Source organism: Gadus morhua, chromosome 15, assembly GCF_902167405.1.
Source record: "Gadus morhua chromosome 15, gadMor3.0, whole genome shotgun sequence".
Classification (NCBI taxonomy): Eukaryota; Metazoa; Chordata; class Actinopteri; order Gadiformes; family Gadidae; genus Gadus; species Gadus morhua.
The window spans coordinates 14,176,294-14,191,309 of NC_044062.1; the positions used below are offsets into that span (position 1 = coordinate 14,176,294).

At 41.0% G+C, this 15,016-nt stretch overlaps 1 protein-coding gene across 2 annotated transcripts; it reads right to left on the reverse strand.

The window, feature by feature from the left end:
* Position 1: 1 nt before the first annotated feature.
* On the reverse strand, positions 2–9,949 carry pcgf6 (polycomb group ring finger 6). Of its 2 annotated transcripts, XM_030378429.1 has the most exons (12): positions 9,610–9,949; positions 8,915–9,062; positions 7,850–7,950; positions 7,468–7,567; positions 7,151–7,247; positions 6,594–6,649; positions 4,734–4,793; positions 4,326–4,443; positions 2,740–2,767; positions 1,960–2,058; positions 956–1,042; positions 2–778 (listed from the first exon to the last, which is right to left on the reverse strand). In XM_030378429.1, the coding sequence occupies exons 1-12, from the start codon at positions 9,745–9,747 to the stop codon at positions 728–730; spliced, it is 1,083 nt and encodes a 360-aa protein (XP_030234289.1). In that variant the 5' UTR covers positions 9,748–9,949; the 3' UTR covers positions 2–727. The 2 variants fall into 2 exon arrangements, with proteins under 2 accessions (XP_030234289.1, XP_030234290.1); XM_030378430.1 differs by lacking the exons at positions 8,915–9,062; positions 9,610–9,949 and adding an exon at positions 8,064–8,287.
* Between the last annotated feature and the right edge of the window lie 5,067 nt (positions 9,950–15,016).

Sequence of the window (15,016 nt, forward strand, 5' to 3'; positions counted from 1 at the left end):
CTCAGTTTCACACAAATATTTATTAAACACGCAAATAAGTACTTTGAAAAACAGTTCCCTACAGGTCTCAAAACAGTAACAAAAAAAAGCTTGTACGGAAGTGAGAAGCTGGGAGATGACGTGCGTCACTCAACGTGGAAGCAATTGATTCAGAAGATAATGTACAAGTAAGTTCAATCCTAATAAATTAAAAATAAATTTGGTAACGCTAGTAAGAGGTAATTGCATTTGGAGCCCTTTTTTTTATTTTATTTTAAATAATCAATTCTCCATCCCACAACGTAAACGCAAAACAAACGCATACAATTATTACGAAGTCGCTGTGCTTTGTCCCAACATACGACCTCATCAGCATGACCATTGGTGGAGGAAATAAAGCCATTTCCATGGCAATCAACAGGCACGGGGTGATGGTCCAGACGGTCGATCCCTTGGGAACAGGGATGGTGTTTGGGTGCAAGAACTTCCTGAGTAGTGGTGCGCTCCTACGACAACCTCTCCTAGGAAGGCATTTATGTCGGTTTGTCCGTTTCTCCCTCCGACGTTACTTATTTGGAGGGCAGGTTTCCTACCTCTCTCCCAAATGTCTCCAATACATTTGTCCCCCCAAAAAAACACTACATCACTAGTCCCAGCAGGACCCAGTCTGCCCAGTAGGTGGCGGTGCCGGGAGCCTGAGATGAGCAGACACACCCACTGAGTGTATGTCCGTAGGAGGGTCTCGTGCTCAGGACTCGTTTGGTAGAACGAGGCCAAAGTGGAGCACCAAGAGGCCATCCTACAGGGGGGAGAGCATTGATTTAAAAATAGTTTTAACACTTCCTACACACCGTTCTGGGACACAGATAGTTATCAGAGTGTCTATATTGATGTTATTTTTAAGTCTTCTCCTTTGTCTCTACGGCTTGTGGACCAACTTGTGAGACAGTGTGATTGAGAAACCCAGTGTACATACCTGGACAGCCTCCTCTCCCATGGTGTTCTGGATTTGTTTGAGGGACTGGTCGTGGTCCAGGAGATGATCTCCACACACCATGTCCACCTGGGGGAGCACAAGCACATCTCACACCACAACCTCACACACTACACTTACTTTGGGCGACGAATCATAAGGCAGCTGTATATGCAAGACCTGGAGAACCTTTTAAAATATAGGTATATTTAAATAATTTGCTGAGGGTCAACAAAACAGTAAGATATACCGTGAGCATGTATTTTGAATCAAGGACAGATTTAAGAGTTGGCAATTAGCATTGGGGACAATTACTGAAAATAAAAATAAATAGATAATCCCAGCGGTTCCCGGTTCCCAAGCGGGAACTGAGAAAAACCAAAGACTTCTAATAGCATTAAGAGTCTGAATGCCAGCTGATCATGCTCCTGTCCTCTTCCTGTCCTTTGCCCACTTCCTGTTCTGCTCTATGTTTGGTCCTGACCCTGAGCTCTTAATCTGATCCATGTAAACCTGCAGCCCCTAATACCCGGAGGCCCAGCCCGGCTTGGAATCCTCAGCAGAGCTGAACGGTAGACCTATATTATAACACTAAAATATACCATCATCGAAAATAGAAGCTGATTGCTGTGCCAATCAATAATGCAATCTCAGACCTTGTAATAAATGCATTAAATGTATTAACATCTCCATCTATATCAGAGTAATGTTGCTCCGCATTACCTAGATTTGTGCACTGCCAGGGATACTACTATTTTTAGAAACTATCTAGTATCCAAAGCTTGGCTGCTTGAGATCGGCTAAATGATTAAATAGGACAGATAATTTTGTCATTAAGCATCGTGCCAAATATAAAACTCTGACATACTGTAATTTCTTTTTTTATAATTGTTCCCTAATAAGTCTATTCATATTCCATTGTCAGGCGTACGACTCTTCACAAACACACACACACACACACACACACACACACACACATTGTCTTAAGAGACCTGTAAAACACTGACCTGGCAGGTGGGGCTGAGCTCCATCTTCCTCCTGATGAAGAGCTCCACGTGGCGCACCGTGGCTTCTCCAGACACCCGAACGTAGCGCCTCTCCAGCGGCTGGGGGACGAGACAATGCCAAGTCAGTTATTTGGGACTTATACTTTCACCTCTGAAAGTGGCAAATTCACAGATTTAAGTTACGTTCTCTTTGGCGAAACCTTCAGCCATAAGCGTTAAGGTTACCTTATTCTACAAGACTTGAAAAGAAAACATTAGAAATTTTATTTTACACGATCTTATATTTATTAGGGGTGTAACGGTTCACCGATACAAAACGGTAACCGGTTGGATTAACACAGATGCGACTACATTGATACGTGGGCCCCTGAATCGATTTAAAATGACAGAATCGGTTGATGCATCGATTTAAACGTTATGATTCGGTTGAGTTAAGCTTTAGTCTGATATCAAGACAGCATTTTCAATTTTCGAAATAAGGATAAGGGAATAAGAAGCTAAATAAATAGGTTTTTTTTGACCAATGGGATCGCTCAAAAAAAATTAATATATTTTTTTGCCTCTGGACCCTTTTGCAGTTCAACTGATAACTAATTATGAAGTTATCAGAAATTATCAACCTGCTTTGATTCCTACTAATTCGGTCGCATTTCATTGTAGCGGTATACTTTGTCATCATCAGGTTAACTCTGGTATCTCTGTCTTACCACTTTGTTTTGACTGAGATAGGATCAGGTTTAATTGTTCCACATAAATACAAGACCTTAAATTAATTATTACCTTGTAGTTTTTGATACCATCCTCAGCACTGGGGGAAAAAACAAAATAAAATGTTTGGTATTACACTTTACCTTCACAATAATACGCATTGATAGCACACCTCCAATATAATGCAGTGCTTGTCTTGACCCCAATTTAAGTCAGTTGTACTTTTTAATTATCTATATTTTTATGTTTATTTCATGAATCAATGTGTCAATGCTTATTTCATGTAGTAATGTTGTGTTTCCTATAATAAAATTGTGATGTGTGAAAGTGGCTGTTTCAGCATAACCTACAAAAATAACTATGCATGTTCTTTTTAGGCAAAACAATGAAATAATTAGATTCTCGTTACATCTCGATCTCGGTAATAACACAGTCAGTCATATAGGGCAATGGCCACGTTATAGCTAAAGTTAAGTCTAGTTGCTTTTTTGCATGGAGCAGCAACACAAGAGAGACACTATCTGGCAACAAATGGAATGACAAGCCAAATACATTGTTTTGTGCAGTAAAATATGCAAACATTCTTCAAAATAAATTGTATATACCGTATATATTAGGGCTGTAACGATACACCAACTCACGATTCGGTTTGTATCACGATTTTTGACCCACGGTTCGATACATCCCACGATTTTTAAAAATTGAAAAAGCATTTTATTTAAACAACACTTATCTAACAATTAACTTAATGTAACATTTAATAACAAATCATTTGGAACACTGAACAGATTTGAAAAGAAAGAATACTATTAAAGTATAGCTAAATTAATAAATAAATAACCAAAGATTGCAGTTGGAGGATGCTTGCAGGTAGGCAAAAACCCTCAACTAGTTTGGTTGGTTTAGTCAAATATCTTATTAGCGCTTCTTATTAGGCTATAGCTTAAATAATGACATAATCAGGCCATATAGAGTGCAACATGTTTAATAGCCTAACTTTCAATAGATGGAAAAAAACGTCATGAACGTCGCAATAACGAGGCATGTGTTACGATTAGCGTATGTGTGTGCGCGAGAAAGGCAGTGTACGTATGTGTGTGCGTGAGTGACGTCAGCGAGTGAGTGGACAAGCGAGGAGAGCGAGCGGTAGCGTGTGTGTCTAGTGAAGAAGCGAACGAGTCCGGTAGAATAAAGTATCCAACCTGTCAATAATCGGTGGCCGCTTCATTCCGACCTATAAGCAGACAAACTGCCGGTCAAATCACACAAAACAATAGAGAAAGGGATCACACAGGCAATTTTTTTTACGCTTGGCACACTCTGGATAAATGTCGCCCATATCGCAGATGCGGCTGTGGAGAAATGCAATCCTCCGTAGCCACGGAGAGCTGTCATCACAGAGAGGGCATCTCGTCGCATACTTACGGCATCGATAAGAGGGGGCGGTGTCAGCAGACTATTATTTAGACAATTTGACCGGAGTTAGAAAGGGCGTATCGCGCTTCTGCCTACTCACACCGCGAGACAGGTTCGTGGCTTTGAGTGTCGCGGTTTCGATACGCGTATCGTTACAGCCCTAGTATATATATGTAGGAAAATTTCAAATCCCACAGTCAACTTGTCCCCTGCTGTGACCCACTAATCTAGCAGAGGCTCACCCTACAAACTGCAGCAGCAGAGACACGTCCAACTCTGGGGGGATGGTGAACACGGAGTGGGTGGACGTGTCCTTCTTGGGCTTACGTGCAACAGTGGGAGTCGGGGGGGACAGCACCACTGAAGAAGATGAGGTGGAGGAGAAAGGAGTAGAGGAAGATCAAGAAGAGGAGATAAAGATGAGGAGTAGGAGGAAGAGAAAGAAGAGAAGAAAATAAAGATGAGGAGGAGCAGAAGGAGACGGAAGAAGGAGAAAGAAGAAAATGAAGGAGAAGGAGGGGATAAAAAACAGAGGAGGAGGGAGAGGGAAAGAAACAGAAGACATGAAACAGGATGGACTAAGTAAAAGTTAGTCTGCATAAACACTTAGTAAGGTTTGTCAGGTCATAAAAGTGCAAAGTTTGTATTACCTGGTTTTGGCACCTCCATGCCTCTCTGTTTGTAGAAGTTACACATTTGATCTCGCTCTACTGCAAAGAATCATGGTAGACATGATAATAAAGTTTAACATTTATTCTGCAATGCAACAGTTTATCAAACAAAGGGTCTTGTAAGAAGTACTAAATACTAGTATAACTAATGTAGAATGTTGGTGTATTCTAGTGTCTCTATGTGTTCACATTCATAGTGTTGGGACAGGCCAGTGCCTTTCCAACTGATACAAGGTGTTATTTCAAACAATCCTCCATTTGTTTGGCCTTCTGGGTCATAGCCAGGGCCATATACCTTATCAAAGGAGACACCGCATCTGTTATTTTGTGATTCATGTCTTCTTTAGTATAATACTTGCCCTAGGGATGGGCCGATAGTCGATTCTATCGACTATGGCCGATAGATGGATTCCATCGTCTGAAGTTGCCGATAAAAAGGCGATCATTTTTTTTAAATAATATTATTTATTTTTTGAAAAACAGCGCTGTGGTAGCTATTTTTACAACTTAAAAAGCCCCGCAAATTGTAATTGAAATTAACTGCCATAGGTGGAAAACATACTATGTAGCGCTGACCTGCCGTATTTTCTCACTGCTGCGAGAGGAGAGGGGAGGGGCTCGAAACCTACCGGTCTGCTCGCAAATGACATCACACATCACAACCCGCTGCACCATTTCCGGGTCACAGCTGTGGTACATGAGCTGTGTTCGAAATCGTTCCCTATTCACTCACTATTCCCTATAGTGTTCATGATATAGTGCACTACATAGGGAACGAACAAACGAGAATTCGGACTCTATGCTGAACACTTCTAAACGTCATTCGCGTCAGTAAATGTGCCGGGTATTTGTATGACGCAGACAGATGCTCCCAAATCATGGAAACAAACCGGGCACTCTCGAGGAAAGCAGGATGTTGAATGTTACATTTCCTTGAACAAGGTTTTTCTTATTAATTTTGAATGTTACATTTTCTATGTTAAATCCCAAATAAATTGTTGACATTTCTAAACGAAAGCCGGAGACTCCATCATTAAATGTATTTGTTTTCGCGGTTATTCAGCTTCTTCTTCCCCTCCGGAAAAACACGACCGCATGCATTGTGGTATACGGGAGTAACACGTAGGGAACATCATATGTACACTCAAATTTGGGGTATTTTAAGTGCACTATATAGTGCATGAAATTAACCTGTGAGAATTCGAACAACACCACAAAATGGCGAGCACCATATATAGTGCACTATATCCGTGGTAGGGAATGATTTCGAACACAGCTACGAGCTGTGTGTCATCAGCGTGTGTCATCATGACAGCGCCGCCGGCACCGACATATCGAAACTTAAATCAGCGGAGGCTCACGCTGGTCCAGGGGGAAGACCATCGTTTTTAAGAAAAAATTAGAAAAAGAAAAAAAAATTATAAATAATTATTATAAAATTATTATAAGGTTGCCCCCCCCCATAGTATAGACTATCGGCGATCGCTAGGGGGCGCTATTTGACGATGGAAGCTTGTAGACGATTGCCCAACCCCAACTTCGGTGAGAAGAGGGATCAACAGAAAAGCAGCAGGATCTCCTCCAAGAGCGCCTCACCCATCTACACTATAGACTAGTGTAGGTGTGATGTAATACCTTGCTGTATTACATCCTGTAATAAACCATCTATTTGATCCTCTGATCAAACCTGTCATGCTGTCTTTATTTCCACTTCAAGAATTACTACTACGACGAAAATACGCAACGCAGATCTAAACGAACAGCTTAGAACACCAAGAAATCTAACATTTGGTGCTGTGACATGTTATAAATGTAACACTAATTATTTGTACTACTTACATTCCTCCAGAAAGGGAATCATTTTGTAGACAATATCCTGCAGTTGCCTGTCAGGTCTGTAAATGGAATAGAGGAAACGTAAATTAGGGCATAGAATTGAGACTTTGCTGCAGATATACAGTATTACATGTGATATATGACTTGAAACAAAAATCAGCTTCTGGTGTACAAACTGCAAACTGATTAGGATTAATTGGAAGGGGGCTATATTTTGCTTGTGTGTTTTTCGATAGCTACACTAGTTATGCGTATTCATAATTTGGGTGAGGAAGCTGTGCTAATGACTAGGCTGAACCAGGAACTACGTCATCGGCGCATTTCCCAAGCCAGGGCCCCTATGGGGACTCTGGAGGAAACAACAATGATCTTATTAAAGGGTTTCTTATCAGCCTGTTTGGAAAAATAGTGTTTGGCCTACAAAAGGTAGTGTTGATGCTGATGGAAATGGATCTGGTTCTTCAAAATGTTGTTTCTAGAGTACTACAGACATATGGCTGGAGTATTTGTAAATTAGGTGCTCCAGACAGCCTGAGGATAACCCTCAGGATCAATATCACCGTATGTTGTAGAGAGGCTGTGTCTGGTGGACCACAATGCTGCAGGTAGGACACCTGTTGCCATAGAAGAAATGCTTCACGATGCAGCTTTTGCAAACTGTGAGAAATTGAGAAAGTGATACAATGCTTTAATAATCTAATTAAGAAATTCACAAAACCAGTACAATTTCCATTCAATAAGGTAAATGGACTATTGCATCAGATTTCATGTTGTTGTTGATATACATCATAGAGTCATCAAATTCAACTGAAAATTTAAAAAAAAACATCATAAGGGCCTCTAACTTTGGGACTTGCGTTCCAAGATGTGGACTCACATGTATGGAGGCACTCTGTGATGGTGGTGGCATCAATGAGGAAGCCACAGCACAGACCACAACGGATGTATGGATAGAACTGGTTGAGAGGAAGCTTGGGCTATGGGGGAGAGAGAGAGATGCAAACATTTAAATAACATAATTAATCAAAATGTCTACTGGTAACATTACCCCTTATGCCTGAAAGTTGGACAATCAAACCATGGAGCAAAGTATTTACGTCACATTACCTTTTGTAAAAAATATTTTTTTCGAAAAAGTACAAATGAATACAAACAAATAATGCTCTCATCGACGTGTTGATTCAACGTTTTATTCAATATCAACGGTTAAGGAGTAAAACACTTGCTGCAATGATAGAAGTGTTGTCTCTTTGAATTACCTCATCTTCGGAGTCGGTATCTGATATGTAGGGCGAAGCATCTTTGTTTTGATGCGTCTCTTCCACTTCGTGTGTTGACAGGGACATTCTCGACTTGTGGACTAGAAAGCAGTTCACAATTAAAACAAAGCGCGTGCGGTGGACTCTCCCGTTGGCGTTAAAACAAAAGTGAACAACTCAACGTTTCACATTGGTGATGGTTGTTGGTTATTACCGGGTCGGCCGTTTGGTTTAGAGGAGCAAATGTGTGGTGTCTCGGCTACAGTAGAGTAAGTAACTCGGGTTCAAAGGTTAGTTCTCAAGTATATCGTCTTTACTTGTCTCTGTTGCTGTTTACTCGATAGTTCCCGGTTGTATTTCCCACGAGTTGCCGGGTGCAACGGTCTTCCGGGATGTGTGTAAACAGGCGCCCAATGAGACGTTCAAAGACAGGAGGATTGTACACTGACAAACCTCGAACTGACTCTAAGCTATGGGGAACGACTACGAGTTGATTTATTATTTATTGGTTCATCTACGTTTTAGAGGTGCGTATGTATTTGTAATTTTAATGTCGTGGAATTGTAATTTTCATGTACGTTAAATCAACGAAGACCGATATATCTTCCCGCTGGGTACTTTGGTCTTCCCGCGGTATCTTATGCGACTTTCAAGTGCAGTCAAAATGCGCGAAACCTGATCGGAACATGTTTTGTGTAGCCACTCAGCGCTCCGTCAAAAGATTTTTGGGGGAAATTCTGAAAACCTTTAAAGTCGCATCGGATAAAAGTGTCGGCTAAATTCTCAACACACACACACACACACACACACACACACACACACACACACACACACACACACACACACACACACACACACACACACACACACACACACACACACACACACACAAAATCGGAAAATAAAATAAATGTGTTTACATAAATGAACGGGCGAAATCGGAAGATAAAATAAAACTCGGGCGTTACGTAATGTGTTTACATAAATGAACGTAATAAATTAAGGTATAAAATCGGATAAACGCTTCCGGTTTTGGACAGAAGACTTGACGCTCGCTCGATTTACCGTGAGACCATCGCGGGGGCTTCAAATAACATTGTGTCCCACTCCCAGCGTCAGAAGTGGAGGAGGGCAAGGGCTGATCCCCAGTATCGACACTCTCCACAGTGTCTACACTGTCCACGGTCTCCTGCTGTGAGGCGTCTGTCAACATCTTGCGGAAAAAAAAAAAAAAAAAGTATATTAGTATAAAGTAGGCTATAGTATATATAAGCATATAAAAAAGAAATGCAAGGGTGTAGTGGTGAAATAAGAGTTGGGTAAACTATAAATACTTAGATCAGTGATTCGCAACCAAGGGTAGTGCATTTACTGTATTGGGAGGTAGCTAAACTCTGAAGTGAGTTGTGGGTAAACTCTGTTTCTGAAATTTCAGAGGTGGGTAAACTGCGTTTGCCTCCACTACAGCCCTGGTGACACAACACAAAACGCAAACACACTGTTGTGAAAGCCGCTTGATGATGACGATCACTGATCCAAACACTAGCCATGAAGCTTTCATGACGATATGGACATTTACATTAAGGCTACTTCAGGGCAATTTTGTTTTGGCTCATATTCGTGAATCACGGAATATGCTCTTCTAATGTCAGACTGATCATGCTTGTAGTGGAGGCTGTGTCTAAGGGAACACGGTATGCAAAATACACAGAGCTAGCTAACGCGCAGCTTGTAATTAGCAGCTATAGCATGATGCTTACCGTGGCACTCTCTCGCTTGCGGCAGACGGTGTCTCTCGACCTCGGGACAGGGCAGGCAGAGAGGTTTGCATGCACAGACGGCACGGCGGTAGGAATTAACTTTGCCAACCTCTCACTCTTTAAACCAAGTGAGACCATCTTGGCATCCCCTGAGTGGTAATCCTCCTCCTTGAAATGCGCGCTGCATATTCTTGAGTGCGCGGTAACAGAGCTAGCGGAAAAACCTGCTCGCCTAACCTTAACAAATTGCACCCAGCTTTGGAAGATCCCTTTGTCCTTGGGGAAGCAATGGACCCTATGTCCACTTTTGCTGGAGTTGTTGCACCCGCCACAAACACAGTAGTAAACCATTGTATCTATATATCTACTCTCTCTCTATCATCTATCTATGTTATGTTATGCTATGCTATGGTATCGCTCACTATCTATCTATGTTATGCTATGCTATGCTATCCCTCACTATCTATCTATGTTATGCTATAATATCCCTCACTATCTATCAATGCTATTCTATCTATCTATCTTTATATATATTTATCTATATAGGCTATCTCTATCTATATATTTAGTTATATAATCTGAGTACCTCATGTGACGTCATCTTCTTCTTCTTTAGGTTTTATTGGCGGTTAGCAAACCAACTTGTAGGTGCATTACCGCCACCAACTGGACTGGAGTGTGAACGAGAGATATTGCAGCTAATAAAAGGAAATAAAATAAAAATAAATACAATTTTATATATGTCTATACATATAAATATATATATATATAAATAAAAATTAAATAAAATAAAACAAACAAACAAAAATAGATTCTTTCTACTACACCAATTTCCCTTAGGAACTTAATAATGCTGTGATAGGCATTGCCTGCTGATTTCCCCAAAAGCCCTGATAATGAAAAGTTGGTGTGTTCTGCCTTGCTAAATGTCTGAAAAGGGTGGTCTCTCTGGGCATTGTACTCACTACAATTAACTAAAACATGCTCAACGGTTTCTGGCTGGTAACAGTGTTGGCATTTCCCAGTAGGATGCTTGCCTATTTTATGCAGTGAATAGTTCAGACCTGTATGCCCGATTCTAAGACGAGTGATTATACTTTCATCCCTACGTTTGAAGCCCACCTTCCTCCCATCACCAACGTGTCTTTGGATACTGTACAAATGCCTACCTGTTTCACTCATGCCCCAATGCTCCTGCCATGTATTTTGTGCATATGTCCTGATGAAGGATTTTACCTCAGCTTTGCTCAGAGGAACATGGAGATCTACATGTAATACCTTGAGTGCTTGTTTGGCCAGAATATCAACTTGCTCATTTCCCTTCACACAAACATGCGCAGGAGTCCAGATAAAACATGTAAATATGCCCTTCATTTGCAGTCTGTACATTATAAAAAATATTTCATTGAATAGATCCATTCTAAAAGACGACCTTCCTGATCTAATGCTGGATAGAGCAGAAAAACTGTCAGAAGCAATAACTGTGTTGGGTACCTCCTTCTCCTCTATCCACTGTAATGCCAATATGTATCTGTATACACCACAGCTCTGTGGTGTATACAGATACATGGTCCGATACCCTTTTCTTAATGCAAGTTTCGCTCAACGGGATGAATACTGCTGCACCTGCTTTCCCTTTGTCTGGTTCTTTGGATCCATCTGTGAAAATGAATACGGAGTTTGTGAAATGCTTATCAAAATAGTTCTTGACTATGCGCCACACTGGAAGATGTTTGGAATTATTCTTCAACTCCAGCTGAATATTGAGGTCAACACTTGGCAAGGGGAATAACCAAGGAGGAATTGATGAGAATGACACTGCGGAACTGTACTGTCGTTGACATAACCCAACAGTTGCAGCTTTTGCATCACCAACCCATCCAAAACTCAGATGAGACTCATTGTGTTCCCAGCAATCTTTCAAAACGCTCTTTGCGGGATGAGTATCACAGTGCCCCTGAAGATTTACCCAGTATGCAAGCATTAACTTAACTCTTCTTATTCTTAGAGGCATTTCTCCCATCTCAACCTGCATTGCTGACACTGGAGATGTTTTAAAAGAACCACTACAGATTCTCAAGCGCTGGTAACACATCCAGTTTCTTGAGATTAATTTCTGCTGCTGACATGAAAGCTATACACCCATAATCAAACACAGATCTCATGAGTGCCAGATATATGTTTAATAGAGATGTTCTACTCGCTCCCCACTCCTGTCCTGCCAAACAACGAAGTATATTAACAACCTTTTTACATTTATTCTGAACCTTTGTTATGCGAGTGTTCCATGTAAGCTTTTGGTCAAACCATACACCAAGAAATCTGATCGTTTTAACTTGTTCGAGGGATTATGTGACGTCATGCAATACATTGTGGGAGAAATAAGAATCATCGCTAACCTGTTGATAACCGCTAAAGTATCCCTTACTTTTCTTACTATTATCCCATACTTTCCTTATTATACTTATTTTTTGTGATACCCTACAACATCAAATACAATGGAAAATTGCCAGAAAATAAAAAAATAAAGGGCAATAGAGATTGAGGCTAATAATTATTTTAAATGCAGCAACTATGTATGAGTGGACAGGAATAGTTAGAACAATTCCTCAATAGCTTCTCCTTTTCTGACATATTTATATTAGGTCTATTTATGTTACATTCGGCTGTCTTAATGTCATAAGATTCGACTGCACATATTTATCATATGTTATTTGCACTTTTGCATTCCTACATTCTTACTCTGAACCATCATTCATTTAAAATCTGCCTCTAATTGTGTATAATATTGTCTTACCTTGTGCTCCTGGACCACCTTGTTTTCCCATTTTTAAATACGACAAACTGAAGTCTGTGTTTTAACTTAGCTCTGTGTGTAACCAAGTGAATAAGTAAAGTCATAAAAAAATCAAAACATTGTAAACGTTTTAACACTTTATTCGGAAGCGCGTCATACACTCAACAGCTAATCAAATTCAGAACCTCAACACACACACACACACACACACACACACACACACACACACACACACACACACACACACACACACACACACACAATATAAAGGCCGGTAATTCAGTAGTGGTAGTCTACACGAAACTGGCTGAAAGTTGGAAAAACTTAATATTTATTAGGGGTGTGCAGCAATTATTGTCCCTTCAGAGCATTGACTTTATCTATTATTGGCATATAATTAATGATAAGATATATTTCTACCTCATACTGTACTTTACATCTGTTTCTCTCTGTCATATGTTTTATGAACTGTCCGAGCCCCAGCACCCTATTGACTGGGGGACATTGAACATTTGGATTTGAGACAGGATAGTAGGCTATGGTAATTCACTAACTTTTATCCGTTTTATTACATTTTTCATCTCTTTTACCCCTTTTAACTGAACTAAGTGTTATGATCTCTTAGTTATAAACAGATTGTAGCCTATGAACTAAACAGGCCGATCGAATATTTAAAGATCGATTTTGTCAATTGAATGATCTCAGCCACCGCAGCGGAGATGAACAGCTGATAGGTGCAACTCTAGTTAAAGCGGAACGAGCTGCGTCAATTCAATTCGTGGTCATTATTTTATCACAACTTAACTCTGTTGGTCTACAGATGACCAGGGGCGGCGCCAAACGGTTGCTTGCCGTTGCTATAGCAACTCCAAGCAATTAATCAGAAACCCCAGAGCAACCCCTGATTTTTTGTCAAACTCAAACAACATATTTGAAATAATGCCATTTTCCGTAAAATTGAGTCAAACCTATGGCCGAATGCGGTAGGCCTACCCGTCACCATACCGACCATTCCTGTTTTATGAATCACCAGATTAAGTGCATAATCAGTGAGTAGCGTCAACATTTCAGGGCCGTGACTGGACTAGCACATGCTTGCTAGCAATGTTGGTGTGTTAAACCGTATGGATTAAAGTGGAATATTGCAAGACGTCCTGTGATCAAGACATCGATTTAAGGTAGGCCGTTTGTTTATTAAGTTTGCCCGTCGCAGCATATTGACTTGGGGCCCATGTGATTTTGTTTTGAAGTAGAACTAGATTCTAGGTTTGGCTCTTGCAAAGGATGGGTTTATCGTAGCCTGGTATGATCCGCCCTTAATAGAAGTATTATGAAGTATAATAGTATCAACAATAATAGCAACTATTGTATTAATGTTCCACATAGGCCTACATTTGAGACGTATCGCGCAACTAATGTGAATGCTTTGGAATGTACCGTGGCGACGGTAGGTCTGAGATGTTCAATTCACCACTATTGACAGGACAGCTAACCTTGTAGTTGGGGGACTGCTGACGGGCTGTTGATTGAGAGAACTATGTTGTTTGTTATATGTCGTGTGGCCGCAGTGCCACCTGGACTAGCAGTGAATGTGTACATGCCGCTGGGCTATTTTCATGTTGGCCTTCTTAAAGATCTTCCTCCATATTGTTCTATGTCTTTACGTCTTTATGTCTGTGCGTGTGTGAGGGAGAGGGAGAAAGATAGCGCACGTTGAACTGTCAAATGATACGATCACACTCAATCACAGTGGTGCGATTAGTCTGTGTTGTTACTGTACTGTAAACTTGCCTCGTACGGGACCGCAACCACCCCAACCCGTGCCGAAAATGTCTTCCCGGCCGTGCCTCTGCCAATTTCAGGTGTTTTGATCAAGGTTTTTTTTTTTGAACAGCAACCACTTCAATTCATACAGCAACTGTTAAGCAACTGCAACAAATTATTTCTGGCGCCGCCACTGCAGATGACTGTCAAAAGTCAACATCTTAAAAACGTTTACACTCGCAACACATCCACAAATCTGTAAAATCGTTTAATAAGACCGACTATAGGCTATAACGTTTCCAAAACACATTTGCCTATCTTGCAAAAATTAAACCTAGCTAGCGTTACCCACGTCAGTGTGGATTAAAAAAACAATGCTTCATGTTGGTGTAACGTTCGGTTATTTGTTTGATGAAAAAATCTAAACTTAATGAAACTAATAGATCGGTAAAGAAATGCCAGTCTCGTGCATTTATAATTGTATCGCTGTTTTGAATAGTCACCTACCATAACCTCCAAGTGCAGCTGAACCGAACGTGTCACATAGCTTCGTGCAGTCCCCTCCCTTTCACACGTTGGCAATAGAATTTGCAACTCGCGCTTGCGCAGTGCAAAACGACATTTATTTATTTTTGCCATTTCCGGTGTGCTGGTGGATGTTTCTGTGGGTGGATGTCTGCAGCGGAAGTTCTGTGAGTGGATGTCTGGAGCGTGTGGGTGGATGTCTGCAGCCAGACCCCTCTCAAATTATTAACTGTGCACGCACCGTTGAAAAAGCCATGCCATGCTCCGCTGAACGCCGAAGCTTCGGCGGCAATCTGGCAGCTCCGGCGGGGGAAGCTAGGC